The 25354-nt window shown below is 66.2% G+C and overlaps 9 protein-coding genes across 10 annotated transcripts; 5 read left to right on the top strand and 4 right to left on the bottom strand.

Moving 5' to 3' along the window:
• Window positions 1–127: 127 nt before the first annotated feature.
• AMSG_01430 (uncharacterized protein) lies at window positions 128–977 on the top strand (the record flags this gene model as incomplete). Its single annotated transcript, XM_013906580.1, has 1 exon — window positions 128–977. One exon carries the CDS (start codon window positions 128–130, stop codon window positions 950–952), a length of 825 nt encoding a protein of 274 aa, XP_013762034.1. The 3' UTR covers window positions 953–977.
• An 87-nt stretch (window positions 978–1064) lies between these two features.
• On the top strand, window positions 1065–3409 carry AMSG_01429 (the record flags this gene model as incomplete). Of its 2 annotated transcripts, XM_013906579.1 has the most annotated exons (4): window positions 1065–1245; window positions 1735–1899; window positions 2279–2329; window positions 2384–3409. In XM_013906579.1, the coding sequence occupies 4 exons, from the start codon at window positions 1084–1086 to the stop codon at window positions 3338–3340; spliced, it is 1335 nt and encodes a 444-aa protein (XP_013762033.1). In that variant the 3' UTR covers window positions 3341–3409. The 2 variants fall into 2 exon arrangements, with proteins under 2 accessions (XP_013762033.1, XP_013762032.1); XM_013906578.1 differs by having other exon boundaries at window positions 1084–1245; window positions 2279–3409.
• A 109-nt stretch (window positions 3410–3518) lies between these two features.
• Window positions 3519–4384, top strand: AMSG_01428 (uncharacterized protein). Its single transcript, XM_013906577.1, has one exon. The coding sequence runs from the start codon at window positions 3553–3555 to the stop codon at window positions 4135–4137; it is 585 nt and encodes a 194-aa protein (XP_013762031.1). The 5' UTR covers window positions 3519–3552; the 3' UTR covers window positions 4138–4384.
• Window positions 4385–4455: 71 nt separating this feature from the next.
• On the top strand, window positions 4456–5246 carry AMSG_01427 (succinate dehydrogenase cytochrome b subunit; the record flags this gene model as incomplete). Its single annotated transcript, XM_013906576.1, has 2 exons — window positions 4456–4521; window positions 4781–5246. The coding sequence occupies exons 1-2, from the start codon at window positions 4469–4471 to the stop codon at window positions 5244–5246; spliced, it is 519 nt and encodes a 172-aa protein (XP_013762030.1). The 5' UTR covers window positions 4456–4468.
• Window positions 5247–5269: 23 nt separating this feature from the next.
• On the bottom strand, window positions 5270–6255 carry AMSG_01426 (uncharacterized protein; the record flags this gene model as incomplete). Its single annotated transcript, XM_013906575.1, has 2 exons — window positions 5270–5288; window positions 5477–6255. The coding sequence occupies 2 exons, from the start codon at window positions 6253–6255 to the stop codon at window positions 5270–5272; spliced, it is 798 nt and encodes a 265-aa protein (XP_013762029.1).
• A 124-nt stretch (window positions 6256–6379) lies between these two features.
• AMSG_01425 (transcription initiation factor TFIID subunit 2) lies at window positions 6380–9979 on the bottom strand (the record flags this gene model as incomplete). Its single annotated transcript, XM_013906574.1, has 1 exon — window positions 6380–9979. One exon carries the CDS (start codon window positions 9977–9979, stop codon window positions 6380–6382), a length of 3600 nt encoding a protein of 1199 aa, XP_013762028.1.
• Window positions 9980–10289: 310 nt separating this feature from the next.
• AMSG_01424 (COP9 signalosome complex subunit 2) lies at window positions 10290–11967 on the bottom strand. The gene is made up of 2 exons (XM_013906573.1): window positions 11818–11967; window positions 10290–11632 (listed from the first exon to the last, which is right to left on the bottom strand). The coding sequence occupies exons 1-2, from the start codon at window positions 11942–11944 to the stop codon at window positions 10425–10427; spliced, it is 1335 nt and encodes a 444-aa protein (XP_013762027.1). The 5' UTR covers window positions 11945–11967; the 3' UTR covers window positions 10290–10424.
• Window positions 11968–12066: 99 nt separating this feature from the next.
• On the bottom strand, window positions 12067–24984 carry AMSG_01423 (uncharacterized protein; the record flags this gene model as incomplete). Its single annotated transcript, XM_013906572.1, has 3 exons — window positions 12067–24066; window positions 24743–24805; window positions 24937–24984. The coding sequence occupies 3 exons, from the start codon at window positions 24982–24984 to the stop codon at window positions 12067–12069; spliced, it is 12111 nt and encodes a 4036-aa protein (XP_013762026.1).
• On the top strand, window positions 24833–25318 carry AMSG_01422 (uncharacterized protein). Its single transcript, XM_013906571.1, has one exon. It carries the CDS (start codon window positions 25050–25052, stop codon window positions 25290–25292), a length of 243 nt encoding a protein of 80 aa, XP_013762025.1. The 5' UTR covers window positions 24833–25049; the 3' UTR covers window positions 25293–25318.
• The last annotated feature ends 36 nt before the right edge of the window (window positions 25319–25354 follow it).

The following is a 25354-nucleotide window of genomic DNA, read 5'->3' as shown; positions in this document are numbered from 1 at the left end:
GCACCGACGCGCCCATCCTCCACCTCCACCTGACCACCCACCACCACACCCCAAACCCGACGGGGGCCGACTTCTGTCCACCTGGACCCACCCCCCCCTCCCACCCCTCGCCCTCGCACACTCTCGCATGAGCAGTCAAGGCTGGGATGCCCTGCTCCCTCCGCCTGTGGCGGCAACAGCTGGCACCACGGCCGACGGACGGCCTGTGGTCGACCTGGACTTTGGCGACGACGCGGACGCTGCTGCTCAGTGGCTTCTCCACGCGCTCCAGGCCAGCAGAGGTGGCGGTGACGGTGGTGGCGGAGAGGCTGGTGCCGAGGACGGCCTCTCGACCGCGATGATTCGCGTCAGCGTCGCCGAGGAGAACTCGGACGGGGTCATGGTCCCTGCACGGCTGCCGGCTGCCGAACATGGCCACTCGCGCGGCAGCGGCGGCGGCCACGGCCACTCGCACGGTGGGCCGCTGGTCAGCTGTCCGCCGTGCGCAGCGAGTGTCGCTGCCGTGATGGGCATGTGCGTGGCTGCATGGTATGCGTGGTACGCGCTACTCTTTGCGCAGACTTGCCTGACTGCTGAGAACCCCACTGAGGGCTGCTTCTCGGCATGGCTGGCGCCGGCACTCGGCCCGGGCTCGTACCTTGCGGGCCTCGTTTTCTTCCATCTGGGCGGCGCCGCATGCATCGCTGCCGCTGTTGGCCCGATTGCTCTGGTGGTCTCGCTGATGAGGACCAGCGGACGGCGGACGGCTTACACCATTGTGGCTCTCCTCGTCGCTGTTGTCGCCCCGCTTCTAGCTTGGCTCCTCCTCCTGCTTGCCTCGTCCCCCGCAGTCATCCCAGCCCATGCCGGCCAGCTCGCGCTCGTTGCTGACGCCATCGCCGCCGTTGCCGTTGCCCGCTTCCACCTTGCCGCCCCATCGTCGCACTCTGGCAACAACCTCCACACCCTCTAGCCTCATAACAAGCTCTGCCCCCCCCCCCCCGTCCGACCCACGCCGCATTCCCCCCTCAAGCCATTGAAACCATTGTGACATTCCCAGTTCCCCGCCCAACCGCCACCATTCCTCTCACACTTACTACTATCATGTCTTCGCTGGGAACCAAGGCCAACGAGGTCGGCGCTGCTGCTGACGAGCTTGTTGCTTCCGACGATGCCTCCGGCACCAAGGCCACCGCCGTTGCCCGCGCTGTCTCCCAGCTTCTGGGCGAGGCCTCCAAGTCTGGCGCCTCCACCCATGTCCTCCAGGTACGTCATATCACCAGCCGTCGCGACCTCTACACCCGCCGCCCGAGTTGGATCCGTTTTTTGGCCACGCTGCACCGCCCCCGCCCTGCCCCCTACACCCGCACACCCCTCCCACTGGCCCATCTGCACGCTTCGCGCTTGTGAACCTGACTGCCCACCCGCACGCTGATGCCTCGCTGCACCTTTCCGTCTCCCCACTTGTGCCGTACCTCCCCACTGGCCACCTCTCCCCGTTGTGTGGCCTTCATTTTTTCGTTCATGAACCAGCCGTTGTTCGTTCCTCCGACGCTTTGTCCATTCGCCCGCCGAACTGCCGAACCGCCGAACTGCCGAACCGCCGAAACAAACGCCACTCGGTTGGTCACTCGGTTGGTCACACGTTTGCCCGCCCTCGGTTTGTTTGTTTTGTTTGTCGGCTTTTGTTTGCGTCTCTGCGAGCAACACCTCTCTCACAACCCCCCCCCTCTCCTCCCCTGCTACCATGCACAGTCCGCCATGAACGTGGCCGACACCGCTGGCAAGGTCATCGCCGCCAAGCGCTCCAAGTCGGACAACGTCTCGTCGCTCAACGAGGCCCTAAAGAACGACATCCAGCAGCTTCATGACGCCCTCAACGAGGAGCCGAACAAGGCTGACGGCAAGCGCCGCAAGAAGGTACGCCCCCACATTCGCCCCCTCCCCTCTCCCCCCCCCGCTCTTCCTCTCTCTCTCCCTTTCTCTCTCCCTCCCTCCCTCCCCCCGCCCCCCGCTGTGGGATGGATGGCGACGGGCGCCTCTGTGCCTTTGTTTTCTTTCTCTTTCTCGGTTTGTTTAATTTGTTTGTGTTTGACACCCGCAGACCGGCAACACAAGCGACCGAGTAGAGCCACCAACTATTGGGGATGATGATAGAACACTTGGAATTACCGTCCGAGCGATGCTGTGACGATAACTTGCAACCTGACCCTCTGTTGACCATTTTTGTTGAGCGCTCTCGCCTCTCGCAGCCTTCTCATCAGACTCACCCGACCCGATGGAATGCGTGCGACACTAGGAGGCTGCCAAGCCCGCCGCCAAGGCCGACGACGGTGCCGCCGCCAAGAAGGCCGCTGACGAGGCTGCCGCCAAGAAGGCCGCCGATGAGGCCGCTGCCAAGAAGGCCGCTGACGAGGCTGCCGCAAAGAAGGCCGCTGATGAGGCTGCCGCCCGCCAGCAGCGCGAGGCCAACGCCGCCGCTGCCAACGCCGACGCCGCCGCTCCGGCTGCTGCCACCGAGGAGGTTGTCGTCGAGGCTGCCGCCGAGCCGGTCCAGCAGGTCTACGGTGGCTTCCAGCAGCAGACCTTTGGCTACGGCAACACCTTTGCCCAGCAGCCGCAGGGCACCCAGTTTGGCGGCATGCCGACTCTCCCGCCGGTCGTGACCAAGGCCGACAAGGTTGACCCGCGCCTCCCGACCCAGGTCCTTCCGCTCAACTACCCGCCGTTCCCGCCGCAGGCCTACGAGACCAAGTCGGCCGTCGCCGAGGAGGACTCGTCGTCCAAGAAGTCGAAGAAGTCGAAGAAGTCGAAGAAGTCGTCCAAGAAGACCAAGTCCGCTTCGACCGCCCCGGCCGCCTTTGGCTACCCGCAGCAGGGCTACCCGACTTACGGCGCCTACCCGCAGCAGGGCTACCCGACCTACGGCTACCCGCAGCAGCAGGCTTCCGGCTACCAGCAGCCGCAGCAGTTCGGCTACCCCACCTTTGGCTACCCGCAGCAGCAGGCCTCCGGCTACCAGCAGCCGCAGCAGTTTGGCTTCCCGCAGCAGCAGTTTGGCTTCCAGCAGCAGTTTGCCGCCTTCCCGCAGCAGCAGCAGACCTCGGGCTACCAGCAGCCGCAGCCGTTTGGCTTCCCCCAGCAGCAGCCGTTTGGCTTCCCGCAGCAGCAGCAGGCCTCGGGCTACCAGCAGCCGCAGCAGCAGTTCGGTGGCTTCCCGGGCGCCTACCCGGGCGCCTTCCCGCAGCCGCGCGTTGTCGAGGGTGAGGTCATCGCCCGCTACCCGGCCCCGCCTCCGTCGTACCCTGCCCCGGTCCAGAACACCTCCGATGATGACGATGCCGAGTCGGACGACGAGTAACTTGCACTTTGTTCTCCAGGGCAGATGACACTGCCTCTACGTGGACATGATCACCAGTGAACCAACATCTTCCCGTTGCCCGTCACCTCTTCCTCCCTTCCCCTTTTCCTGCTCTCCCCAAAAAACCGCCGTTATCCTCGCCTCCAATCCCCATCCACAGCCACGGACGCGGCCCTCCGCCACCCCACTTCCTCTTCCCAACCCTCTTCAACATGATGCTCGCCCCGATCGTGACCAAGGCCGACAAGGTCGACCCGCGCCTCCCCACCCAGGTCCTCCCGCTCAACTACCCGCCGTTCCCGCCGCAGGCCTACGAGGCCGCCGAGGCCGTTGACGCCGAGGACAACGACGCCAAGGCCAAGAAGTCGTCCAAGAAGTCGTCCAAGAAGTCCAAGAAGTCGTCCAAGAAGTCGTCGACCGCCGCCGCTGCCGCCCCGTCGCCCTACGGCTATGGTGCGTACCCTGGCTACGGCACCTACGGAGGCTATGGCTCGTTTGCCGGCTTTGACCAGCAGAACCAGCAGCCGCAGCAGTACGGCTCGTTCTACCCCGCCCAGCCCTTTGCCGCCCCGCAGCAGCAGCCGTTTGCCACCGGCTCGGGCTACTTCCCGCAGCAGCAGCAGCAGCAGCCGCAGCAGTTTGGCTACGGCTCGGGCTACTTCCCGCAGCAGCAGCAGTTTGGCTACGGCTCGGGCTTCTTCCCGCAGCAGCAGCAGCAGCAGTTTGGCTTTGGCTACGGCTACGGCTACCCTGCCGCTGTCCAGCAGCCGCAGCAGCAGGAGCAGCAGCAGGAGTAAGCGATCGTCCGACCGATCATCCAGCCGATCGTCCAAACGATCGTCCAAGCCATCGTCCAAGCTCACAATCAAGTCGACAAGTTGGTCGATGAGTACGATGACCCCAACGAGTAACCCGACGAGTAACCCGACGAGTATCCCGATGAGAAACCCGACGAGTAATCCGACGAGTATCCCGATATCTCGGCCATCCTTCTCATCTCCCTCCCTCCCGACTCTAGTGTCCAATGAACGCAAGCCAATCTTGTCCACCCCTTCTCCCCCCCCCCCCCCCCCCAAATCCCAACCAAACTCGTTGTCGCGGACGCAGACTCGACGCCCGCACCACACAATGCTGCGTATCGTTCTCGCTAGCGCCACACTGCGTGCCGCCACCACGCCTACGTACGTCCCACCGCCTCCTGCACAGTTCCACCTTCCATCCAACCGCCCCCTTCCCCCCTCCCCCACTCTCCATGCCCATGCCCATGCCCCATGTCCATGCCCATGCCCATGCCCATGCCCATGGTCCACAGACCAAAAAATGGCTGACGACTCGACCCGCTCCCACACCACCCACACACACCCCATACCCACCACCACCAACACCCTCTCACCACCACCCCCTCCTCCTCCTCCTCCCTCCCGCATACCCTCTCCACAGCTCCCTGGCATCGTCCCCTGCTGTCGCCACTGCTCTGGCGGGCGTGCGGACGCTGACGTCGTCCTCTGCAGCTGCGGCCGGCGAGGCGACCAACCGCAACGCCAAGCGGCCCATCTCGCCGCATGTCACCGTGTACAAGTTCCCGGTCACCGCTATCTCGTCCATCATGAACCGTGTGACCGGTATGGCTCTGGTCGGCGGCCTCGCCACCGCCTCGCTCGTCTATCTGCCCTCGTCGGGCGACATCACCGACTGCGTCCACGCCTTCAAGGACGCCGCTCCCGCCCTCGTCCCGCTCGCCAAGTTCTCTGTCGCCTTCCCGCTCACCTACCACTACCTGGCTTCCGCCCGCCACATCTACTGGGACGCCACCGCAAAGGGCCTTGACCTCGAGTCGGTCAACACATCCTCGACCGCCATCATCGGCTCCGCCTCGGCTCTCTCCGCCGTTCTCGCCTTTATGTAGAAGCCTCCCGCTCTTCCGCTCGCTTAAACATCGTCGTCATCGCTGGTGCTGCTGCCCGTGCCCGCCCTCCCTCTGACCTCACCCACTCCCATCACCGCAGCCACCGCCTCGCTCGCTCCGCGCGAGATCGTACGCAGCGACTCGAGCCGCCGCGCCGCGCCGTCCGCACTCCTCCCACCCACACGCATCTGCGAGCTGAGCCCGTCGAGATAGAGCCGGAAAAAGCAAACGAGAGGTATGCGAGATAATTGGCTACCGCTACTGCAACCTCGCCTGCCCGCGACATGCTCATCGTCGCCAGCGCCGCTGCCGTCGCATCCACATCGCCAGCACTCGCCACCCCCGCCAGCGCTGCCCGCGCCACCGTCCGCACTGCCGCATCCACCATCTCACCCTCGCCCTCGCTTCCGTTCTCGTTCTCTCTCAGTGCCTTGAGTGCCTGCGCCAACTCCGCGGCCCCGATCTCGCCGCCGCCGCCGTCGCCGAGCTCCTCACGCGCCATCGCCACCACCCACGGCTCGCCCTCACTCGCGGCTTTCCGCCCAGCCTCTGCCAACTTGTCCGCTGCCGCCGCCACCCGCCATCCGACCGCATCCTCGGCGCTCTGCTGTAGTGCCTGTGCCAGTGCCGCCTGAGGATCCGCCAGCGCCGCCACGACCGTAGCCAGAAGCTCCGGCTGTGCTGCCACTCCCACGTTGCCCAGCAGCGTCGCATCCAGAAGCTCCCGTGCACCGCACAGGCTCTCCACCGAGGTAAATGGCGCACCCGCCGCCCGCAGCTCGGCAAGTATCTCCCCCGCCGTCACCGCAGGTCGCGGTTCGCTGCCATCACGTAGTGCCTCGCCGAGCGCCGCAAACAGCTCGGCCCACGAGACAGCCTGCGCATGCGACGCTGCGTCCCACTCGCTCGCCTGTACCCCGGCAAAGCCCGCAAGCGCAAAGACTTGCGCAACCGCCTGTGCATAGTCTACCCATGCCTCCTTTGGCACCTCGGCCAGTCCGCCAGACATCGTCCGCCTGCACCTGACGGTCGCCTCGCTCGCCGCTCGCCCGCGACTCGAGCCAAGTCTTTACCCCAGCCGTCACCGACCCGCCACGGCCACTGCCTGCGAGACGCTGCTCATCTTACTGTGTTCACTCTTCGCTCGACGAGAACGTGCCCCACTCGTCGTCATCGTCGCTACCGCCACCGCCGCTGGTCAGCAGAGCTCCGCCAAGCTTGAGCTTGATGACCGGCCGCGACGGCTTGACCTCCCCAGCAGGCGGAGCAGACCCTCCTCCGCTCGCTGCCTCGCCTGCTCCGGCCGCCACTGCCGCTGCGGGGGCCGCCGCTGCAGCCGCAGGCATGCCGGTGGCCGCCACCGCGCCGCTGCTCGCGACCGCGGCAGGTACGGGGGCCGCAGCCTCCTCGGTCTTGACAGCAACCTTGGTCCCCGCCTCCTGCATCGCCACCGCCGTCGACGGCTCGTCGGCAACGTCCATGGCCTGTGGCATGGCCGCTGCCACATCCTGCTGCTTAATCACAAGCTTGAGCCGCGGCCGCTCGGCCTGCGCCGCTGGCACCTCGTTCGGGAGGCAGACCGGCTTGCCGTAGCCAAACAGGGCGCGGTAGACCGCCCGCCACCCGGCAGCACGCTTCGAGTCGTATGCCGAGACCACATTGAGCTGGTGCCAGACGACCGATGTGAGCTTGCGCGCCGCCACGAGCTCCGTCACCGGCGAGTGCAGCTCCTTGTACATCGGCGCCCGCCCCACGTGTGCGGCCACATGCTTCAGCACCACATACGCCGTCGTCGTCACAGGCTCCGCCGCAAGTAGGCCCAGGAACGACGTCAGCGCCGCGACACTGTCCAGCGCCACAAGATCCACAAGCCCGCAGTACGCCACCACACGCACGTCGGCAAACTTACCGTACGCCGCTGCCTCGTACAGCTTGTCAAGCACCTCGCCACGCGGCACCCGCGAGCCCGGCGCGCCTGCAAGCGCCGCAATGCCCGCCAGCGCTGCCTGCGAGACCACGTCGTGGTACGACGGCAGGATGCGGTAAAAGTCGAGCGCAGAGCAGAGCTTGCGGTACATTGCAAGCCCGATGGCGCTGTCACGACTGGCAAGCGCCGTTTGCGTCAGCGCCTTGTACAGCTCCGCCACAAAGAACGCATCCGTGAGCTCGTTCGACGAGTTGTCGTTGGTCTTGAGGAGCTCGCCCAGAAAGTCGCGAATGTGCTGCGGCGACTCACCCGAGGCATCGCGCACAATCGCCAGTGCACGCACCATCCCCACCAGCACGTGGTACGCCGCAAGGTCAGAGTAGTCGTTTGGCTTGAACCGCGAGCCGTCCTCATAAAAGTAGAACGACTTGAAGAGCGAGATGAGTGTCTCCAGCGCCGCCCCGGCGTTCCGCACCGTCGCCGCTGTCGCCAGCCCTGCCGCCGCCGCGCTCCGCACCGCGTGGTAATTACGCGTGTCCTCCAGAATCGCCGCAAGCGCCTTGATCGCGTCGGGTGTTCCGATCTTGCCCAGCTCCGCAATCGCCGTCAGCTGGCCCACCACGTCGCGCTCAAGCGTTGCCTGGAACACCCAGTTGTCCTCCGACTGCACAAACGTGATGGTGCCGAGGAACATGAGGTCGGGGTCCGGCCGCAGCCACAGAATTGGCGCGTCGTTCATCGCTGTCACGTCCACGCTCGCGTACTCGCCGTTCTCCAGCTTGACAGTCTTGGCACGCGCCTTGCGGTTCTTCGAGTTGACCGGCGCAGAGCACACATTGTACACGTCGTCGATGTGGAGCACGTGGTCGTAGAGCCCGTCATACTCGTGGATTCGCAGAATGAGCGGGCCCGTAAACTTGTCGCTGTTCCAGTCGCGCACGCCCTCCTGTCGAATCGCAACCTCGGCCATGTGCTGCTTGCGGTTGAACCAGAACCCGCAGAGCAGCGTCGGCGAGCCCGCCCGCGACACCCACATCTCTGCAAACTCCCGCAGCGACGAGTCCTTCTTGCACAGCCGCGCAAAAATCTCGCCTTCAAAGTCCAGAATCGTCGCAAGGTCAGAGTCCAGCGCACGCCGGCACGTCCCCACAAGCAGTCGCTTGAACTTTTCCGGCCCGGCTCGCGTCTGCAGCATGTGCATGACCACAAAGGCCTTGACTCCAAAGACGCTGCCGTACGAGAGCGCGTGCGAGACAAGACTCAGCCCGGCCACCACAGGCAGCGCGTTGACCGCGCCAAAGTCCTCCATCAGCGCCGCAGGGTGCGACTCGAACGTCGGATGCGAGAGCGGCGGCATGACCACGCCCGCAAGCGCGTTCCCGCCCTCAACCACTCGCACAACTTGCATCGACGAGTAGAGCGCGAGCTTTGCAGCCGCAATCCCAAACGCCGCCCGCACAAACTCGTGTCGCAGCAGCCGCGCGAGACCCTCAAGCGTCCACACCTCCGACCATGTCGGCACATCGATGAACGCTCCAAACCACTGCGTCGCCACCGCGAGCGCGAGCTCGCACGCCGCAGGCTGGACCTGGTCCGCCACACACGCGTCGTGGAGCAGCGCGTCGGAGCAGAACGCCACCGTCGCACCTACCACTAACGTACCAGGCAGCTCTTCCAGAAACGCAAGCTTGAAGTTCTCGTGCGGGTACGGGAGCCCGAGGTAGTCCTCGTAAAACTCAAAGATGTCGTACAGCGCCGCCGCCGTGTGCACCGCCCGCTCGGCCTCGCCGGGCAGGCAGAACGTGGTCACAAATGGCAGCCGCGGGTCCTGCACCACTTCAAACGGTGCCACCGCCAGCGAGAGTGCACCAGCCGCAGTAGGAACCTCGAGCATGTAGTAGAACGTTTTGGTAGCCCCGTCGCCAGTCTCAACCTGCGACACCAGCGTGCCCGATGCCACAACCATAAACCGCGCGTCGACCGTAAACGCAAACTCGTATAGCGGCCGCGAGATTCGGTTGTCCACGCACGGCAGCCACATCCGCGTCGACAGCGGCTCGCCCGTCGTGTGCAGCTGCGGCGCCCGCATCGGAAACGCGTCTGCGTCCGGCAGCACAAACCGCAGCCCGCCTGCCGGCGCCGTCACCGAGTACTCGATGCGAACAACCACAGGCTCAAAGTACGACGCCTTCATCCGCTGCTGCCGCGACGCCAGCGCCGCAGCCGCTCCGGCCGCAGCCGCCTCGGACAGTCCCTTCTTCTTCTTCTTCTTGGCCTTGGCCGCAGCCTCCTCCTCACTCCCGCCGGCCGCAGCCTTCTCCCGCGTCGCTCGCTTGATCTTTGACGTCGACATGCCCAGCCTCGATGCCACAGAGTTGTCCTCCTCGTCGTCGGACGAGTCCTCGTCGGCCGGTGGCGGAGCAACCCAGCCCTTCGCCGCCTCGTCGCCGAGCGGCACCGCCCGCGGCACAAGCTTGACTTCCTTGGGCAAGTACACCAGCAGCTCACCCGCATCGGCAGACGCCATCGCCGTCGCCAAACACTCATCGTAGCGACCAACCGACCACGCGGCTTGGCCCTCGTACTGAGGCACCACCCGCTGGAGAGCATCCTGAAAGGCGTACTCTGCCACCACGCCATCCACCGTGATACGAGTAATGTCCAAGTTCCTTGCATTAAACGAGAACCTATCCAAGCTCTCATCCAGAGGTGCCAGCGTCATCTCAGTCATGCCAGCCACCCGTGTCGCCTGCATGTCGATGTCCAGCGCTACCCGCTGGTGCGTCACACGAAACGGTGCGTCCATGGTTTAGCCTAGCACAGGGGAATGAGGGAGAGCGAAAGGGAAAGGGAGAGGAAGACAAAGACGTGGGGCTTGGTGCCACAGTAGATTGGTGGGGTTGGGGGTGAGGTGGGGAGGAGGTGGAGTGGAGTGGGCGTGTTTGGGTCACGTTGGTGGGGGTGGGGGGTGGTGGGGGTGCCAGTGGTCGCTCTGCGACTCGTCGGGCGAGGATGGGTCGGAGCGGAGGTGCCACCGCCACCCTCCCCCCCCCACCCCCACCACACACACACCCAATCCCCCCACCCGCCCGCTCACCCTTTCCCATCAGCCTCAATCCCGACAAACTACTTTACGACTTGCTACCAGCCAGCCAACCACTGGCTCAATCCCTCCCTTCTCGTCCAGACCTCGAGACAGCACCAGCGCTGCCATCGCCATCATCAGCCCAGCGTACACACTCAACGCACACTCAGCGGATCTTGCCTTGGATAGAGGCCGACATGGACTCGATGCGGGAGACCCAGCGGTTGAGGCCGGCAAGGGTCTCATCCTTGGACTTGGTCTTGGAGGTCAGCGTCAGGCGCTGCTCGACCTGGTCGATGTAGCCGAGGATGCGGGCGTCGAGGATGAGCGAGATGAGCAGAGCTTCGACCTCGGCGTCGGGAATGCGGAGCTTCTTGGCCACAAAGCCGATCGAGATGTTTGTGTACGGCGCAATGAGCTGGAGAATGACGTTGGTGCGCACGTTCTTGAGCAGGTCGTCGATGTAGACCTTGAGAAAGTTGTCAAACGACCGGCGGTTCGTCCGCAGCACGCGCTCAAACTCGTGCAGGTCGTCGCGCTGGTACGCCGAAACAAGCGCCACAAATGACGAGATCTCGCGGTTCTCCACATAGCCCTTGACCTCGTTGGCCGCCAGCGGGTCTACTGTTGACTCGCAGAGCATCGACGAGAGGATGTACATCTTAAGGCACCCAACCGCCCGGCCATCCGACGCGTTGTCGTACGCCTTGAACGACTCGAAAAAGTCGCGCTGTGCCGCCTCAAAGTCGCCCATCATCAGGTTGTTCTTTCCGCCACACTCGCGGATGATGCCCATCGTCCGCGGGTGCGAGATCGCGTCCGAAACCTCCAGCGACTTTTCGTACAGCTCGGTGAGCTTCTTGCGGTTCCGCGTCTTGGTGTGCATCTGGATCTCCAGCGCGTACGCCTCCAGCCTCTGCGCCCCGGTCGAACCCTCAGCGTCGCAGATCGCGTACAGCTCGTCCAGAACACTCTTGAGGCGCGCGTGGTCGTCCTTCTCGCGGTACACGTTGCCAAGCTTGAGCAGGATCTTGTACCGCAGCTTGTTGTCGTCCTTCAGCGCCTCCAGCGCCAGCGAGTACACCGCTTCCAGCAAGTCCACATCATCGGCAGACTTGGCAAAAAAGTCCAGTTGCTCAAACACGCACTTCTCCGCATGGTTCCGCGTCACAATCGCCGTCTGTCCCAGCTCCACCTGCCGCCGAAAGTAGCCCAGTACCTCATCGCGAGCGTGCCCGAGCCCAAACGCCAGACGCGCCAGAAACCCCACCGCGTCGTACGTGTACTCACTCGGGTTGCCCCGCTCCTCCTCCAAGCGCAGCACCTTCTGAAAGCCCTCTAGCGCCTGCTCCGCATGTGCGTCGTCCATGAGACCTGTCACCATGCCCCACCATACCCGCGCGCACACACCATGCCGCCCACCCACCCAGAGTCAGTCACAATTTCGTTCCATCGTCGCCGCCCCCCCCCCCCCCCCCCCCGGTCGCCCTTCCACTCTGACCCCGCGGCCACGGCCATGGTGGGGCAAGGCATGCACACAAACTACGACTACCACGTACTCTTCGACTCGTGGAATGCGTTCTCAAGCGCAATGTCGGGGTTGTCGTCCTCAGACTCGGAGTCTTCGATCTCAAACGACCCAGACTCGTCAGAGTCTATGATGTAGAACTCCTCTGACGATGACATGATTTCGGGCTTCGGGAGGAGACAGGTGCCTCGAGTCGCCAGCTCAACCAACGTCAACTGATGCCATCCCCGACTTGCGACGTGCGTCGATGGTTTGCAGTGATGGGCTGGGTGGCAACAATTCAATACTCATGGTCCGAGTCCGACGGTGGCGGCCCAAAGTCAATCGACTCGAACGACTCGTGGATCGAGTGCAGAAGCGCATCGGCAGACTGCTCCAGCGAGTCGAGCTCGAGCTCAAAGAGCGAGCCCTGATGCTGCGAGTCGAACGACGCCGCGTCAGAGTCGCCGCCAGACTCGGCTGCCTGCAGCCGCTGCACTTCTCGGACGTTGGCAATGAGCCCGCGAGTCTGCTCCACGAGTCCTGTCTCGATGTGCTCGAGCTTCTTGCGAAGCGCCGCGTTTTCGGCCTCGAGCGCTGCTGCCCGCACCGCGAGCTCGCCGCCATGGATTCCCAGACTCTCGTCGGAGATGTCCATGTGTGCGATGATGTCCTCCAGCTCGTCGACAACAGAGACAACCGGAAGGATGGCTGAACGCAGCGAGCCGACCGGATCCGACGCTGCCATATGGACAGCCTCGTCACTCGCGCCAGCGCCGGTCTTGCTCGGCGACGTCACCGCCGCAAGCTGCGACTTGAGCGACGCAACGAGCGCAAGGCACCGCGAGGCCTCCTCGTGCGCCGCCGCATTCGACGTGATCGCCGCCATCGTCGGCGTGATCGCCACGTCCATCTCCGAGTCGTCGCCAAACATCGCATCGTGCTCCGTCTCGGTCAGCACCCTCCGGAGGTGCGCCGGCACCACCTGCCGCTGCTGCGCCGCCACGCCCTTGACCGTCTTGTACTTGATCCGCATCTGTGCCAGCTGTGCCCGGAGCTTCTTGTTTTCTTCCGACGCCTCCTCCAGCGCGTGCACCACCTTGAGGTGCTGCATGTTCGTCACCTCCATCTCAGACACCTTGGACAGTGCCTCCTCGAGCTCGGTCTGCAGCGACGACCGCGTCCGGCTCACAGAACTCACCTTGGACTCGAGCCGCTTCACCCGCGACTCGTACTTTTTGCGCATATCCTCAAGTGTCACCCGCGCCTTGCGGTTTGCCGCCGTCTCCGAGTTGGCCTCCTCGGCAGCTGCCACACGCGCCGCGGCCTTCTTCTTCACCGCCGCGATGCGCTCGTCAGCCTCGCGCCGAACCGCCAACACCTGCGCATCCGCCTCGTTCGCCAAAGCCTCGGCTCGCGCTCGTCCCGCAGACGCTGCATTCGCCTTTGCTTCCGCGGCCTGGGCGCTCGCACGTGCCTCCGCAGCATCGGCCCGCGCAGCGGCTGCCTCCGCCTGCGCTTGCTCGAGCTCACCCATCACCGTCCGCAGCTTGATCGCCAGCTTCTTGGCCTTGATCTGCACCTGGGGCAGCTGGTCGCCATGCGACGCCAACTCGGAGAGTTCCGAGAGCTGCTCGCGCAGCTCGGCCTGCTTGCTCGCGCAGAACGAGTGCTCCTCGCGGACCGCCGCAAGCTCCACCTGCACCCGACCAATCGCCTCACGCTCCTCCCTCACCGCGACCTTGAGCTCGTTGCACTTGGTCGTGAGCCGCGAAATGAGGTCACGCTGCTTTGACTTGGCCTTGGAGTGGGCAACAACCTTGGCCTCGGCGTTCGCCTTGGCAGACGCAAGCTGCTCCGCCTGCGACTCGAAGAACTTGGCTTGCTCCTGCGCCCGCACCAGCGCCTCGCGATCCGCAGCCGCCGACATCGCAAGCTCCGACGCTGCCTTGCGCTCGCCTTCCAAGTCGATCCGCGCCTGAGTCTCGCTCGCCCGCGACACCCGGAGCGCATCCTCCAGTGACGCCACCTTGGCCTCCAGCGCTTCCTGGTCTGCCAGCTCGGATTTGGACGCATCCAGCTCCGCCATCTGACTCTGCAGCGACTCAAGAATCTTCTTCGGCGTCCGCGACTCGCTCTCGTACAGCCGCAGCTGCGTCGTGAGTGATGCCACCGCAGCGTCGGCCTGGCGCCGCGCCTCCGCCGCCTCAGTCACCTCGCTCCGGAGCTCGGTCACCGCCATCTCGGCATGCATTCGCTCGCTTTCGAGCTCAGCCTGCGCCTTGCCCAACGCCTCCCGCAGCTCGCCCAGCGTGGCCTCCTTCGACGCAACCTGCGCCCGCAGCGACTTCGCCTCGGCACGAGCCTGCTCCAGTCGGGTGCTGGTCTCGGCCTGCATCGCGAGCGCGCTGTCGAGCTCGCGTCGGAGGCTTCCGGCCGCGCGGGTCGACGCCGCCAGCTCCTGCTCACGTCCAGCCAGAGCCGTGCTCTGAGCCACGGCCTCGCTCTTGGCATGCGCTGCCTCTTGCTGCGCTGCCGCCAGCCGCCGCGCTGCCTCCTGAGCCTCGGCGTGGCTCTCGCTCCGAATCTTGTCCAGCATCGCCCGCAGCCGTTCCACCACCCCGTCGGCCTTGGCCCGTGCCTCCACAGCCTCGGCCTCGCGAGAGCGCAACATCTCCAGCTCGGCCGCAACCTTGGCGTGCGCCTCGCTTCGCAAGCTCAGACTCGCCTGCAACTGCTTGGCGCGCTCCTGTGCGGAGCTCGCTGTCCGCTCCGCGGCCTCCACCCGCGCCGAGAGCCGCGCAACCTCGGCACGGGCCTCGTCGAGCGCCTCCTGCGCCATCGCAAGCTCGGCCTGGGCTGCAGCCCGAGAGTCGGCATTACTAACGCACTCATCCATGGCCTCGGCAAGCGTCGTCGACTCGGTACTGAGTGCTTCACGCGTCCGCGCAAGGTCCGCCCGGATCTCGTCTGCAGCCTGCTCGGCTCGCGCTGCCGTCTGCCGCGCTGCGCGCAGCTCACCGCGGTTCGCCTCAAGCGCACTGGCCAGCGACTCAATCTTTTGCTCTGCAGCATGGAGCTGCGCCTGCGCTGCCTGCGCCACAGCAGCCCTGTCGTGGCACATCGATTGTGCGGCTTCTAGCTGCGCCGCGAGCCCTGCAGCCTCCGACTCGGCCTGTACCTTGGCCTGCAGTGCTGCCTCAATCGAGCTCTGCAGCCGCGCCCGGTCGTCCGCCGTCGCCGCCAGGCTCTCGCGCAGCTGCGCCAGCGTTGTCGCCGCCGCCGCGTCCTGGCCCTTAAGCTGCGCCGTCAGCGCTGCCTGGGAAGCCATTCGGACCTTCAGCTGCTCCATCTCAGCCTTGCACGCCTCGACCTCGCGCCGCAGCGCCGCAGCATCCTCCAGCGCATTTGCAGCCTTGGCTGCCTCGGCATCCGCCCGCTCGGCCTGCTTGGCCGCCCGACCATCCGCAGCCCGCGCCCGTCGGTCCGCGCTCTCAAGCGACCGCCGCGTCTCCTCGAGCTCTGCAGTCGTCGCCGCCGTCTGGGCCTCGGCTTCGGCCACACGGTCCGCCGCCGCGTCGGTCTGCGTCGTCCGCTCTGCTAGCTGCGCGCGAGCAACTTCGAGCGCCGTCTTGAGCTTGGCAAGCTCCTCGCTCCCTGCCGCCGCCCGTGCCTCACTTGCCTCATGCTCCGCCCGCAACTCGCGAAGCTTGTCTGCAGTGTGCGCGTGCTCCGCGGCTTCCTTTTCGAGCTCATGCCCAGCCCGAAGCACCTCTTGTGAGAGCCGGTTTCGCTCCTCGAGCGCTGCCGCGAGCCGATGCGCGAGATCCTCCCGCTGGTGCTCCGCCTGCATCACAGACGTCTCCAGCTGGTTCGAGAGTGTCGAGAGCGCATCCTCAGATGCCGCCTGGCTCGAGACCTGAGCCTGCAGCTCCCGGAGCGAGTCCTGTAGCTGGGAAATCTGTTCCACCGCAGAATGCAGGTCGAGCTCGAGCTGCTTCTTCGACGACGTGGTCTCGTCGAGCGACGCCCGCAGCATGCTGATAGTCTGGTCCTTGGACGCCACCAGTGCCGCACTCTGCGCCTCGGCCTGTGACGCTGCAAGCTCGGCTGCTTGCGCGCTCGCCTGGGCGCTCGCCAGCTCACCGACCCGGCCGTGCGCCCGCTCCTCGGCAGCAGCCAACGCCGCCTTGACTGACGCCAGCTCGCTCCGCAGCGAAGCCTCGGTCACGTTTGTTCGCTCCAGCGATGCCAGAGCGTCCTTCAGTGCCTGCTCGGTCGTGTTCACCCGCGCCTCCAGCGCATTGGCCCGTCCGCTCGCTTCGCGCGCTGCAATACTCGCCTCGCGCGCCGCGCCAGTCTCCCGTGCCAGTGCACTCGCGCTCGACTCGGCGCTCGCCCGCAGCGCCACAAGCTCCTGTTTTGCCTCGGAGAGCTGCTCATTGAGCAACTTCCACTCATCACGGACCGCAGTATGAGCGCTGCGCTCCGATGCCAGACCGCTCTGTGCCGCTTCAAGCTCACGAGACAGAATGCGGACCTGGTCCTGCAGTGCTCCAGCGGCCGCCTTGGCCGACGCAGCCTCGGACCGTAGCGCTGCCACCTCGTCGAGCGCATCGCGGTGCCGCGCAAACACCGTGTCGCGGTTCGTCGACGACGACTCCAGCTGGGTCAGTAGCGACGCCTCGCGCGCTGCCGCGTCGTCCTGCACCTGCGACAGCGTCGTCGAGACCCGCGCCAGCGAGCTCTCCGCAGCCACAAGAGCTTTGCGGGTCTCGGCATGCTCGGCTGCCTCACGCGCCGCAGCGCTGCGCGCCGCTGCCTCTGCCTCGCGCGCAGTGCGCAACGCTGCCGCCGTCTCCTCCGACGACCCACGCAGCTCGGCGAGCTCCGCCGCAAGCTTGTCGGCCCGCGACACTGTGTCCGACATCCACATCTGCGAGGCCGAGACCGACTCGTCCAGCGCCTCGCGCCGCGCCTCGTACCGCAGCAGCTCGCGCCGCGCCGTCTCGAGCTCGTTCCGCTGAGCCTCGTGGGCCGCTCGCAGCTGCGCAAGCTCCTGACTAGCAGCCTCGTGCTGGCCTGTCAGTGCCTCTAGCCGGGTCGACTCGAGCTCGCGCGCTTGGTGCTGCCCAAGCGCGTGTCGCTGCGCCTCGGCAGTCTCGTCCCTTTGCGCCGCCAGCGCGTTGCTCAGCGTCGCAACCTCGGCCTTGGCGAGCTTGAGCTCCTTGACCGCGGCTGCCCTCGCTTCGTCTGCTCTCTGTGCCGCAGACTTGGCCGTGTCGCGCTCGCTCGCCAGTGCATTGATCTGCTTGGCCGCGGTTGCTTCGGCCACCACCGACGTGTTGTGCAGCTCCTGGACAGCGGCCTCAAACTCATCGACGGCCTTGGCCCGTGCGTTGAGTTCCTCCGAGAGCGAGAGCACCTGGTCCTCCAGCGATGCAATAGTTGCGTCCCTCTTGAACGCAAGCTGCTCGGCCTCGCGGCTCCGCGCACGCACAAGATCGTTCAGCCGAGCCACTTCGGCCTGCGCTTCGGTCGCATCGTCCGTCAACGCCGCCAGCCTCTCGCGCGCCACCTGAGCGTCGGTGGCCCGGCTCTCTGCGAGCTCCTTGGCGGCCGCAAGCTGCTCGCGGAGCACCTCGTCATTGACCTCGAGCCGCATCAGCCGCGCACGCAGCTCGCGCTCGGTCATTCGCACTTCGTCGAGCTCGTCCGCCAACGACGTCTCGTGTGTCGAGTACCGCGTCAACGACGCCTCCATCGATGCTAGTGCCAGTGTCGATGCGTGCGCCTGTGACTTTTCGAGCGCCACAGACTCGGAGAGCGTTGCAAGCTCGGAGAGCGCCGCGCGATGATCGTGGCTTGTCCGCGACAGCTCGTTCTCCAGCCGCGACGCGTTCGACGCTGCTGCCCTTGCGTCAGACCGCGCCGTTGCCAAGTCGGCAACCGACGCAGTATGGTCGGCTGTCAGCGCCTCATACTTGTGGCGCACGTTGTCAAGCTCGTCGCTGAGCTCACGCGCCCGGGCCTCAGCAGCCTCGCCCGACGCCTGCGCCGCTGCGAGACTCGCCGCCGTCCCGCCGAGCCTGTTCGTCAGCTCGTCAACCCGCGCCTGGAGCTGGCGCTGCGCCGCCTGCGCCTCGTCGGCCTCGTTCGACGCCGTCGACAGCTCGGCGTGCTTTTGCTCCAGCGCCCGCTTGGTGTCGGCCAGCGTGCCGTGGAGGCTCACGACCTTGGCGGACGCTTTCCCGAGTTCGGTCTCTGCCGCGTGGAGCTCGTCGACCCGCGACTGCAGCTGGCTCCGAAGCTCGTCGGCGGTGAGTTCGGCAGCGTGCCGGGCCGCGCTAGCGTCGCGCGCCATTGCGCGCGCGTGCTCGAGCTCGGCCTTGGTCTTGGCCATCTCGGCCTTGACCTCCGCGAGCGTGTCCGTGAGTGCGTTCGACTGGGCCCGGCTGGCGTCCGCGTCGGCCGCCGCCGTCTTGACCGCTGATGTCTTCTCGCCGAGCGAGGCCTTGAGCGACGCGACCTGCGCGTTGAGTGCAGCAACCCGCTCGTCGCTTGCGCTCGCGCTCGCCTCAGCCGAGGCCGCGTTGCGCTCCGCAGCCTTACATGCCGCCCGCTCGCGGGTGAGCTCATCAAACAGTCGCGACTTGGCCGCCTCCAGCTCTGCGACCTCGTGCTTACGGTCTTCATGCATGGTATTCCAGTGCGCCTTTTCGGTCTGTGCCCGCTCAAGCGCCGTCGCCATCCGGTCGCGCGCCGTGACGGCGTCGCGGGCTGCAGCACTCGTCGCCTCAAGCTTGGTCCGTGCCTCGCGGAGGTCGGCTTCGAGCGCCGATGCATGATCGGCAAGCACACTGTGTGCGCCGGTCGAGGTCTCCAGCTTGCGCTCGGCGTCCGCGACCCGGGTCTCGAGCGCAGCAATAATGGCCCGCCCAGAAGCAGCCTCGGCCTCGGCGGCCTCGAGCTTGGCCGATGCCGACGCCAGCTGAGTCGCCAGCTCGGACGCCTTGGCGCTCGCCGTTTCGGCGGCGGCCTCGGCCTTGTCACGCGCGTTGCGGGTCGCGGTGTGGGCGGCAGCTTCGGCAGCAAGCTCGCCGCGCGCAGCGCGCTCGGCCTGTGCCGCCGCTGCTGCATCGCGCTCGACCGTGCCTTGCAGTGCCGTGAGTGCTGTCTTGGTAATGACCATGTCCTCGTTAACCGCCGCGAGCCGGGTGTGTGCCTCGGCGACAGCGCTACGCTCACGAGCGAGATCGTCGCGCAGCGCCTCGATCTGGGCCGCAGCGTGCTCTGCAGCGAGCGAGGCCGTGTGTGCAGCAGCCTCGGCGGCGGCAGCGTCTGCTGCCCGATCGCGGGTGGCCTCGTCGAGCCGGTCGCGCCAGCGCTTGATCTCATCGTCGGCGTCGGCGGCGCGAGCCGCGAGCTTGGCTTCCATCTCGGACGCGTGGTCTTCGGCCCGTGCCAGCTGCGCCTGAAGCGCCGAGAGCTCCATGTTGGCAGCGCGGAGCGCGTCGTGCTTGCTCTCGAGCTCCTGAGTCCGGCTCGCCAGCGCGGTGCGGGCGTCGGCAAGCTCGGCCTGGGTCTGGGCGGTCACCTGCTTCTGAAGCTCAAGCTGGGCCGAGATGGCCTCGGCTTCCGCCTCAGCAGAGTGCTGTCCAGTCTCGGTCGAGGTCAGCTGTGCCCGGAGGCTATCGCGCTCCGAGACTGCCGCCGTCAGCTGAGTCCGCAGCATGTCGACGGTCTTCTCGGCGTGGGCGGTGGCCTCGCGTGCAGCGGCGAGCTCGTGGTTCGACTTGGTCGACGACTCCTCTAGCACCGACCGCCAGTGCTCGGCCTCCTTGTCGAGCGAGGCGCGGGTGGCGTCAAGGGCGGTATTGACGGCGGCAAGCTCACGCTGGAGCGCCGCAAGCTCGGCAGCGTGACCGCGCTCCTCGGCGAGCGCCAGCTCGCGAGCCGCGTTGGCGGCGGCGGTGGCCTCGTCGGCAGCTGCCGCAGCCTGAGCCCGGACAGCGGCGAGCTCAGCCTTGAGCGAGGCCGCCGTTGCTTTGGCGTCCTTGGCCTCGGTCTCGGCCGCCGACTGGGTGAGCGTCGCCGAGTTTGCTGCGTCCTTGGCGACTGCAAGGGCCGACTCCAGCTCGCGGATGTGGTTCTTGAGCTGACTCTCGACCTTGGCGGTCTCTTCCGCGTGGCGCGACGCGTCGGCGCGCGCATCCTCAGTTGATACTGATAGTTGGGTCTTGAGCGAGGTGAGCTGGGCGGTGAGCTCGTTGACGCGGGCCTGTGCGTCGTCGCGGGCGGCAGTAAGCGCCTTCTCGGACGCACGCGAGGCCGTGAGTGATGTGCGGGCCTCGGTGAGTCGCCGCTGCAAATCGGCGTTGGCGTCGTCGGCAGCGTCGAGACGCTGCGCCGCGAGCGCTGCAGCGCTTGCCGCCTGCTTCCGCTGCAGCTCAAGCGTTCGCTCATGATCCGACTTGGTCCGCCCCAGCTGGGCGTTGGACTCGGCCAGCGCCCGGTTGGTGGCGTCGAGCTCGAGGCGAAGATCGTTGACGGTGGCCTCGGCGGTGCGGGCCTGATTCTGTGCTGCATGCAGGTCGTCGACCGTGGTCGAGAGCTTCGTCTGGAGGTGTGCGAGCTTGTGCGCGAGCTGCTGGTTTTCCTCGGTTGACGACGACGCCGACTGGAGCGCCTCCTCGCGGGCTGCCGCAAGCTCGGCGGTCCGGGCGTTGAGCTCGCGCGTGAGGTCGTCCTCGCGTGCCCGAGCCCGTGTTTTGGTCTTGGACAGTGTTGCCTTGAGCGCACTGGCCTCGGCCTTGAGCGCGGACAGCTCTTCGGCCGCCGCCGCAGCCTTGGACGCCGCGGCGTTGGCCGCGAGGGCAGCGGCACCACGAGCGGCGGCGAGCTCGTCCTCGAGGTTCGCCACGGTCTCACGGGTCTCGACAAGCTGGGCCTGGAGTGCAGCGACAGCAGTCGACTCGTCGCGACGCACTGCGTCGAGCTCGTCCGACCGCGCCTGGAGCCTGGCAGAGAGAAGGTCGAGCTTGGTGGCAGCGTCGGCCTTTGCGGCGTCGAGGGCCGCCGTCGCCATGTCACGGTCGGTAGTGACGGCCGCGAGCTGTGACGCGAGGTCGTCGGCCCGTGCCGAGAGCTCGACGACCTGGGCCGCTGCTGCCGCCGATCGCTTGGCCTCGGCCGCGAGCGCCTCCTGGGTCTCGCGGAGCGTGTCCTCAAACTGAGTCCGTTGCGCCTGGGCCGACGAGAGTGCGTCCTCGTGCTGTGAGCGAAGGTTGGTGATGACTGACTCAAGCTGCTTGGAGCCAGCCTGCGACATGCGCATCGAGTGCGATGCCTCCTCGCGGGCGGTGGAGAGCGCGTGGTCAAGGAACTCGTTTTGCTGCTTGGCGCGGGCAAGTTGCGCCTCGAGCAAGTCCTTGGCCTGGTTGAGTGACTTGATCTTGGCGTGCAGCGACCGGGTCTCGAGCGCAGCAGCGTCGGCTGCCGCCGCCGACGTCGACTCGAGCTCAGTAATGCGGTCGCGGAGGGTGTCGGCGAGCGCCTCAGCGTTCTGGGCCTCCACCAGCGCCTCGGCCTGGGCAGTCTCCAGCGCCGCGGCCTTGGATGCAAGCTGGCTCCGGAGGTCGGCAAGCGCCGACTCAAGCGCATCGACCTGGGACGCGTGGGTCCGCTTGAGATCGGCGACCGAGGCCTCTGACTTGGACGAGCACGTGGCGAGCGAGGTCCGCGCTGCGTTGAGCTCATTGGTGATTGAGTTGATCTGCTTGCGGAGGCCAGCAGCTTCGGCAGCGTGGTGCTCCTTCATAGTGTCGATCATCGAGAGCGACGACGAGGCCGAGGCCTTGGCGGCTGCCAGCTCCGAGTTGGTGACCGCGAGTTTGGCCTCGGTGGCGGCCCGGGCCTTTGTAGCCGCGTCGGCGTCGGACGCTGCGGTCGCCGCCTCGTCGAGTGCAGTGTCGCGTGCAGAGGTGAGCGCCGCAATATTGGCCTTGGCCGTGGCGAGCGCCTGAGTAAGCGCGTGCTTGTCAGCGGCAAACTTGTTGACGGCGAGCGCAAACTCCTCGCGGACCGAGACAAGTGCATCCTCAGACGATACAAGCGCGGCACGCGACGCCGACGCGTCGTCAAACGCTGCCGTGAGCTGCGTCCGCAGGTCAGCGTTGATAGCGGCCTCTGAGTCGAGCTTGGACGTGAGCGACGCGAGCTGGGTCTTGAGCGAGTCGATGTGGGCGTGCGCCTCGGTGGTGGCCTTGCGCTTCTCGCGTGTCACTGCAGCCAGCTGAGTCTCAAGCCGCTCGTTGACCGCCTGCAGGTGAGCGCGGAGGTCGGCATCGCGGGTCGAGCCGGTCTTGGAGACCGCAATCTGCGACTCGAGGCGGGCGATTGTTGTGTCGCGGTCGGCGAGGCTCGCCTTGAGCTTGGCAACGGCCTCGGCCTTGGCGGCGGCGTCGCGCTCAGCGGCGCGGGTGGCGTCGGCAGCGGCGGCGGCGTCGGCCTTGGCGGTGTCGAGAGCGAGCTTGACCTGGTGGATGGCGGCTGAGTTGACGTTTTCGGCCGCCGCTGTCGAGTTGGTGTAGAGCGTCTGCAGGGTGGTGAGCTTGGTGTCCATTTCGCGGACGGCGGCGTCGCGGACAGCAAGCAGCTCGTCGTTGGCCGCGAGCTGCGCCTTGAGCCCGGCAACCTGGCCGGTGAGCTCCTTGATCTGCTCGCGGGCAGCAGCAAGGGAGGCGTGTGCCGACGAGACGTCCGACCGCAGCGAGCGGCAGGTGGTGGCAAGGGCAGTGTTGTCGGCGAGGAGGTCCTCACGGGTGTCGACGGCAGCCGCCTCGGCGGCGCGAAGCGTGGTGCGGAGCGCAGACGTGTCAAAGTCGGAGCGCGCGAGCCGCGACGTGAGTTGGTCGAGATGCGACTTGGAGGTCGCCGCGGCCTCCGAGGCCACGCGCGCCTTGCCAAGCGCGGCACGGTGGGCACGCTCGGCCTCGGTCTTGGCCTCCTCGAGCGACTGGACCTGGCTGCGGAGCTCGGCAATGGCGTCGTCTGCCGCCGCGAGATCGGTCGCCAGCGTGGCGTTCTTGTCAGCCGCGGCCTTGTACTGAAGCGTGAGCACGTCGAGTTGCGAGGCGTAGCCACGGGCCTGGGTCTGGGCCTTGGTACACGCCAGCACCGCGTCCTGCGCTGCGGCCTCAGCCGAGTCGAGCGCACGACGAAGGGTGTCAATCTCGCGCGAAGTTGCTTCATCACGTGCCGATGCCGCCGAGAGCTTGGAAATGGCAAGCTGGAGGCGCGACTGGAGAGCAGACTCGGACTCGCGGGCGTCGTCGCGCTCCGTGAGCGCGGCGTCGAGCCGCGCAGCCGCCTGGTTCGCGTCGTGCGCAGCCGACTCGCGCACAAGCTGCAGCTGTCGCGAGAGGTCGTGGATCTGGGCGCGGAGCTTGGACTGCGAGGCGTGGGCGGTCTCGACAGCTGACGAGGCAAGCGAGGCAGCAGCGGCCGGCGAGCCAGCATACGACGCCGAGAGCGTTGCCATCTGGGTGTCAAGGGCGTGGACCTGTGCCGACGATGCGGCGAGGTTGGCGTTCTTCCGCGCCAGCGCAGCCCGCGCATCGTCCAGCGCAGTGTCATAGTCACCAAATACCGAGGCAAGCGCTTGTGGGATGAGTGTGTCGTCGGTAATGGCATAGGCTGAAGCCCGTGGGTTGGCGGCGAGCGTGGCGCGGACGAGCTCGAGAATGCGCGACGACGACCGCGATTTGGAGTTGGCCTCGCGGAGCTGAGTGGCGAGCGTCTCGATGTGAGACCGCGCGTCGTCGAGCTCGGCTTGCAGCACAGTGGCCGAGTGTGAGGCCTCGCGGGCGGTGCGAGCAGAGGTCCGGGCCTCGGACGAGTGCGCGGCGACGGCGGCTTGCGCAGCGGCCAGCTCGGCCTCGAGTCGGGCGTTGGCGTCGGTTAGCTGAGCCAGCTGAGCCTTGAGGCCCGCGGTGTCTGCGTTGGTATTGGAGAGAGCTCCCTCGAGCGTCTTGATCTTCTCGCGCCAGCCTTGCGTCGCCACCTCGTACCGCGAGGCCCACTCGGAGGCCTCGAGCGTCCGCGACGAGAGCGTTGCCTGCGCGGCGCCAAGCTGCGACGCAAGGTCGTTTCGCTCGGCCTCGAGCCGGGCCATTCGATCACGCATGGCCATGAGCGAGTGATGGGCCGTCGGTGAGTGAGAGAGCTGCGGCGAGGCTGCCGCCAGCTGCGGTGGTGGGTTGAGCGCCGACAGCTGTGCCCGGAGCAGAGCAAGCTCGGCCTGAGTTGCGGCATCATTTGACGATGCTGAAGCCATAAGTTGATGAATGGCTTGAACGAGGTCCTCTTTTTCAGCATGAAGATCAGCAAGCGACGGCTGATGTTGGTGTGAGGACGAGGTGTCCTGGTCATGACCTCCATGACGAGTCTGCCTGGTGCTCACCGGTTGAGGATGGGGATCGAGCTCGGACATGGTCAGTCTCCGCGACGACGCAGGCCGCCCCGTGTTGGTCGAGTGGAGCATGCGCGACGCAGAGGGCGTCCCACTCTCCGTCCCGTCGTGAGAAGTCGGAGGGGACGTAGACATATCCACGGGCACAGGAAGGGGGGTGGAGGGTGGGGTGGAGGTAGTGAAGTAGGGAAGGGGGGTCCGTCCCGTCCGGCCGGGGTCACGGCGCGAGACGTCGGTTAGAGCTCGCGCTTGCGGGAACGGATGGGGGGTGGGGGGTGGGGGCAAAAAAAATGGGTAAGTGTGGAGGGGTGGAGGGGGTGGGGGGGGAGAGAGAGGAGAGAGAGGGAGAAGGGGCATATGCTTGCAGCGGCTGATCTCTGGCTAGGCTTGCTGTGGTGCGGATTAGCAAGGTACCCACTCAGTGGGGCCTTTGCGATGGGCTGCGCAGCCGACCATTCAGCACTCTGTCCAACACCCCTCACAGACGGGCTTCACAGGCGGTGACGCGCCACGAGGCAACCGATTGGAAGCCGTGGACGGCATTGAGTCTCACAGCCTCGAACTCGAGCTCAGAGCAGACACAGACACCACACTCGACCTTTGCATACTACCTCTTGACGTAGTAGCAGCAAGAGCCGATCCACCAAGTTCACAGAGCAGCAACCGGAGAGCCAGGAGCAGTCCGACTCACGAGCAGACCCGAGCAGCCCCGAGCAGACCCGAGCAGACCCGAGCAGACTTGAGCATACCCTAGCGCATCGAGCAGACTGACCGAACCGCACACACCACCATCAACTTTGACACTATTTGCGATGGACTTTGTCAGTGGAAACGGAGGTGATGCCATGGATCTTATGCAGGAGCAGGCGTCATCGGCCATGATCCAGATGCAGCTCAACGTCATGTCGTCGACCTGCTTTGATTACTGCGTGCCCGAGCCTGGAAACAGGCTAACGGCGGCGGAGACGACCTGCATCCGCAACTGCACCAGCAAGTTCCTCCGTGCCTTTGATGTCGTTGTCCATGCCTTTAACGAGCAGGGCCAGTCGCAGTAACATTGAAGCACAAGGGAGAGATGCGATCGCCTTGTGCGTCGCGGACGGCTGCTCCGTAGAAG

Source organism: Thecamonas trahens, assembly GCF_000142905.1.
Source record: "Thecamonas trahens ATCC 50062 unplaced genomic scaffold supercont1.5, whole genome shotgun sequence".
NCBI classification, from domain to species: domain Eukaryota; order Apusomonadida; family Apusomonadidae; genus Thecamonas; species Thecamonas trahens.
Note: the sequence above shows the minus strand (reverse complement) of the source record. Positions and strands in the feature narration are given on the sequence as shown.

Excerpts from the sequence above, each read along its gene's own strand:
- AMSG_01428 (XM_013906577.1), top strand. The coding sequence starts at position 3,553 with ATGATGCTCGCCCCGATCGTGACCAAGGCCGACAAGGTCGACCCGCGC.
- AMSG_01424 (XM_013906573.1), bottom strand. The coding sequence starts at position 11,944 with ATGTCATCGTCAGAGGAGTTCTACATCATAGACTCTGACGAGTCTGGG. Across the intron at positions 11,633-11,817 it reads CGCATTCCACGAGTCGAAGA|GTCTCATGGACGACGCACAT; the intron begins GTACGTGGTAGT and ends GCATGGTGACAG.
- AMSG_01422 (XM_013906571.1), top strand. The coding sequence starts at position 25,050 with ATGGACTTTGTCAGTGGAAACGGAGGTGATGCCATGGATCTTATGCAG.